The sequence below is a fragment of the Camelina sativa genome, chromosome 6, assembly GCF_000633955.1.
Source record: "Camelina sativa cultivar DH55 chromosome 6, Cs, whole genome shotgun sequence".
Taxonomy (NCBI): domain Eukaryota; kingdom Viridiplantae; phylum Streptophyta; class Magnoliopsida; order Brassicales; family Brassicaceae; genus Camelina; species Camelina sativa.
This window is the reverse complement of record NC_025690.1, coordinates 14,702,127-14,706,144: the sequence shown is the minus strand read 5'-3', so window position 1 is coordinate 14,706,144 and position 4,018 is coordinate 14,702,127. Positions and strand designations below refer to the sequence as shown.

The following is a 4,018-nucleotide window of genomic DNA, read 5'->3' as shown; positions in this document are numbered from 1 at the left end:
GTCAAAATAGAAAAGAGAAGAAGAGACGTATGTGTTCTGGTTTTGACGTTTCGTGAAGGAAAGCAGAGAAGACGTCAAAGACTAGTGAATCGTTTATATAAACAGGGGCGCAGGGAAGTGAATCGTTATATATAAGCCGTATGCCCTAGAATATGCCCTATCATTCCTTTATTGTTTGAGTTTTTCTATAAAAAAGAGGTTAAATTGCCTATTCTAAAACGGGGACACTTCAATTATGTTAAAAACGACTCGGAGACGTCCCCGTTTCCGTACCTTCCCGTTTCCTTTTTCTGTTTGCCGTCCCTGCTGTCTCTGAAACGGTTGAGAAACGTTTCTTCGCTGTCCCCGTCAGGTATCCGTCCCCGTAACGAATCCGGGACGGGAGACGGTGGTCGACAGGCGTCCCCGTGCATCATAGCTTCAAACTACATCAATAGTTCGCGACTGCACTTGACAGATTGGCACACGTAGCCTTTGACAGTTTAAAGCAGGACATGGCAAACACCGGCATCGTTATCGCTACTGATTTGATCAATACTTCCTTATCTTCTATGGAAAGGGTTTTTGCATCCCAGCCTATGCCTCCAACTTACGTGATCTTTTATATTTTACACTTATGGCATCTATGACAATTTTATACACTCAACCCCGGTATAATAGATGTCATAAATAAACCCAATCATAATATTTTCTACTTAAAGGTATGATGGCATAGGCTAGAAAAGATAACGTAAGTTGGAGGCATACGACCAAGAATAAAAAAGGAGAGTTAACATTTCCGTTAACATATTGTATCTTAGTAAGTAAATAAGGNTTGAATCCAAATAATTTAATTACAAGTATCTTATCTTATTACTTATTTTATAAAGTTTGCCATTTGCAGGATCATGAATCAGATGTTGACATATCTCAAAATAATTATATTTTTGTTTTAAACATGGTAGGACATATAATTATGAAAAAATTATATCTATATAAACCTTACATGTTTACATCTAAAAAAAATTATTAATCAATAAATAATGAATTAAGAAGTTAAAAAAATAATAACATAAGTTATTTAACATAATTCTCACTAGATATAAATTGTATTTATCGTTTTAATATAATATTTTTTAAGGAGATTTTTGCCAAATATAATGCTTCTCCACCTATAAAAGGCCTTTTTCTTAAACCTGCCTCCACGAAAAAAGAGTTTGGGTAGTATCTCCACTTTATAACTTTGGAGAAAAGACTGTGGGGAAATTGGATCGCTTGGCCAAAAGGGCTTCGTTAAACAAACTGATGTCACGGAACCCCATGCCACCTAAGTCTTTGAGCAGAGAGAGTTTTTTCCAACTAATCCAATGGATTTTTTGGTGACTTTCACTTCAAATCTACGTTGCACTGAAACGGGTACGGGAACAGGAATCGGGTACAGAAACGGGGACGGAAAACGTCAAAGTAAAAATTAGTAGATACGGGTACGGCATGGGTACTTCAATAAACATATAAGAAAATTATAAATATAAGTCTCAACATAAATAATAATTATAAATATAAGTCTCAAAATAGAAGAAAATTTGTCTCCCTCGCCTCCTGTTGCTCCTACTTTCTCTATTTTCGTCACATAACTCCAGAGTGGAGCCTCATCACTTTCATTCGTAGAACTTGTAGATTCATTACCAGCAGCAGCACTACTACTACCAATATTCTCACCCGGTCCTTGAGAATTGTTCATCTGATTAAACAAAGAAAGTAACCAAACGATGTCGATCAACGATCACACACATGAATAGCAAACAACGATCACATACATGAATAGCAAACAAAGATCATTGAATAATATTATTCTATCAACGATCACAAACGATCAGTCTATCAACGATCACACACATGAATAGCAAATAATCAAACAACGATCATTGAATAATATTAGTCAAAATAGAAAAGAGAAGAAGAGACGTATGTGTTCTGGTTTTGACGTTTCGTGAAGGAAAGCAGAGAAGACGTCAAAGACTAGTGAATCGTTTATATAAACAGGGGCGCAGGGAAGTGAATCGTTATATATAAGCCGTATGCCCTAGAATATGCCCTATCATTCCTTTATTGTTTGAGTTTTTCTATAAAAAAGAGGTTAAATTGCCTATTCTAAAACGGGGACACTTCAATTATGTTAAAAACGACTCGGAGACGTCCCCGTTTCCGTACCTTCCCGTTTCCTTTTTCTGTTTGCCGTCCCTGCTGTCTCTGAAACGGTTGAGAAACGTTTCTTCGCTGTCCCCGTCAGGTATCCGTCCCCGTAACGAATCCGGGACGGGAGACGGTGGTCGACAGGCGTCCCCGTGCATCATAGCTTCAAACTACATCAATAGTTCGCGACTGCACTTGACAGATTGGCACACGTAGCCTTTGACAGTTTAAAGCAGGACATGGCAAACACCGGCATCGTTATCGCTACTGATTTGATCAATACTTCCTTATCTTCTATGGAAAGGGTTTTTGCATCCCAGCCTATGCCTCCAACTTACGTGATCTTTTATATTTTACACTTATGGCATCTATGACAATTTTATACACTCAACCCCGGTATAATAGATGTCATAAATAAACCCAATCATAATATTTTCTACTTAAAGGTATGATGGCATAGGCTAGAAAAGATAACGTAAGTTGGAGGCATACGACCAAGAATAAAAAAGGAGAGTTAACATTTCCGTTAACATATTGTATCTTAGTAAGTAAATAAGGTGAAAATAAATACAACTTGTTCATTGTTCTGGCAAAAAGAAACAGAGGAGGCTTTTGATTGACCTAACAAATTTCCCCCAGAACCAAGGGCTTGAAGGAGAGCCCCCATCTTCAAACTGATCCTACAGATTCTTCAATGCACCCACAGTTCTTGGATGATCCTCTATCCAAGATTTGAGTCCACTTTTGAGATCCACAAAAGTTGTTTTTAACTCATCAAGGGAGTTGGCAATGGTGTGGAGACTATTGATTGACTTAGGGATCACATATAAGGCAAAGAAGAAAGCACCAATGATGTGTTTGTGATTCCACACAACTTCAACACCTGGCCAAAAGTGATCATATCAGAGAAAGCGTTCCATGAAACACATAAAAGAAGTGGTTAGAGTTTTATTAATTATAAACATTACCTTGAGAAATGAAGTTATTCTTTGTTTTCTCTTTAAAGTCTTCAATCAAGAGATTAGTCCACTCATTACTCCCAGCTGGAAAGAGTGTTTCAGAAAGAAACCTAGAAGTTAGGTAGTACTTCATGCAAATGGGGCAAAGGGCGAGCACAGATCCTTCTTTAACCATATTAGATACATGGGCTGCAAATTCAAAAACAGACTTAGAAATAAGTACTAATTAACAGTAAGCTTAGAAAGTAGACACAAGCAAAATAAACTCACTGCTTATGCAATCATTACATAGCAAGCAACCACAATCAGTAATAGGTATTATGACCTTTTGAAGATGACAGTTGCCGCAGAATGAAAAATCCTCCTTCAGAAAAGAAAAAAAAAACAATCAGTAACGAGGTTAACGGGGGTCATGAGAAAAAAAGATTTGATGGCACAAACCTCAGCATAACGCATGCCAGATTCGGTTTCACGAGCATGATTGAGAGTTCTACTTGCTCTTTCAAATCTCTTTAAGTCCCAATTTGAATTTGACAAGCAGATACAAAGCTTTGTCACGGTGGATTTCTGATCCTTGAGAAGTTGCGGCAACAACAACATTCAACTGATGAACAAAACCAAATAAAATCAGACTTTCTTGTACCATGAGACATTGAATCAGAACATATATATTTTCGTATCAATAGTGAATCAAATTACCTCCAGATCGTCGATGATGGCCTCCACCATTTCAGCCGTTTCATGGTGGATTCCTGATCTTTGAGAAGTTGCGGCAACAACCGCGTTCAACTGATGAACAAAACCAAAAAAAATCAGACTCTCTTGTACCATGAGACATTGAATCAGAATATATAGAGAGATCAATAGGAACAGTGAATCATATTACC

General features: G+C 37.4%; 1 protein-coding gene across 1 annotated transcript in view; it reads right to left on the bottom strand.

Moving 5' to 3' along the window:
- The window catches only part of LOC104791397, a 19,709-nt gene continuing 18,352 nt past the window's right edge, over positions 2,662–4,018 (bottom strand). The window contains exons 2-6 of the mRNA XM_010517275.2: positions 3,831–3,920; positions 3,573–3,735; positions 3,402–3,495; positions 3,141–3,320; positions 2,662–3,055 (exon numbers count right to left, since the gene is read on the bottom strand). Coding sequence (XP_010515577.1) covers positions 2,853–3,055; positions 3,141–3,320; positions 3,402–3,495; positions 3,573–3,731 — 636 coding nt within the window. The 5' untranslated portion in view covers positions 3,732–3,735; positions 3,831–3,920 and the 3' untranslated portion in view covers positions 2,662–2,852. The remainder of the gene's footprint in view (positions 3,056–3,140; positions 3,321–3,401; positions 3,496–3,572; positions 3,736–3,830; positions 3,921–4,018) is intronic.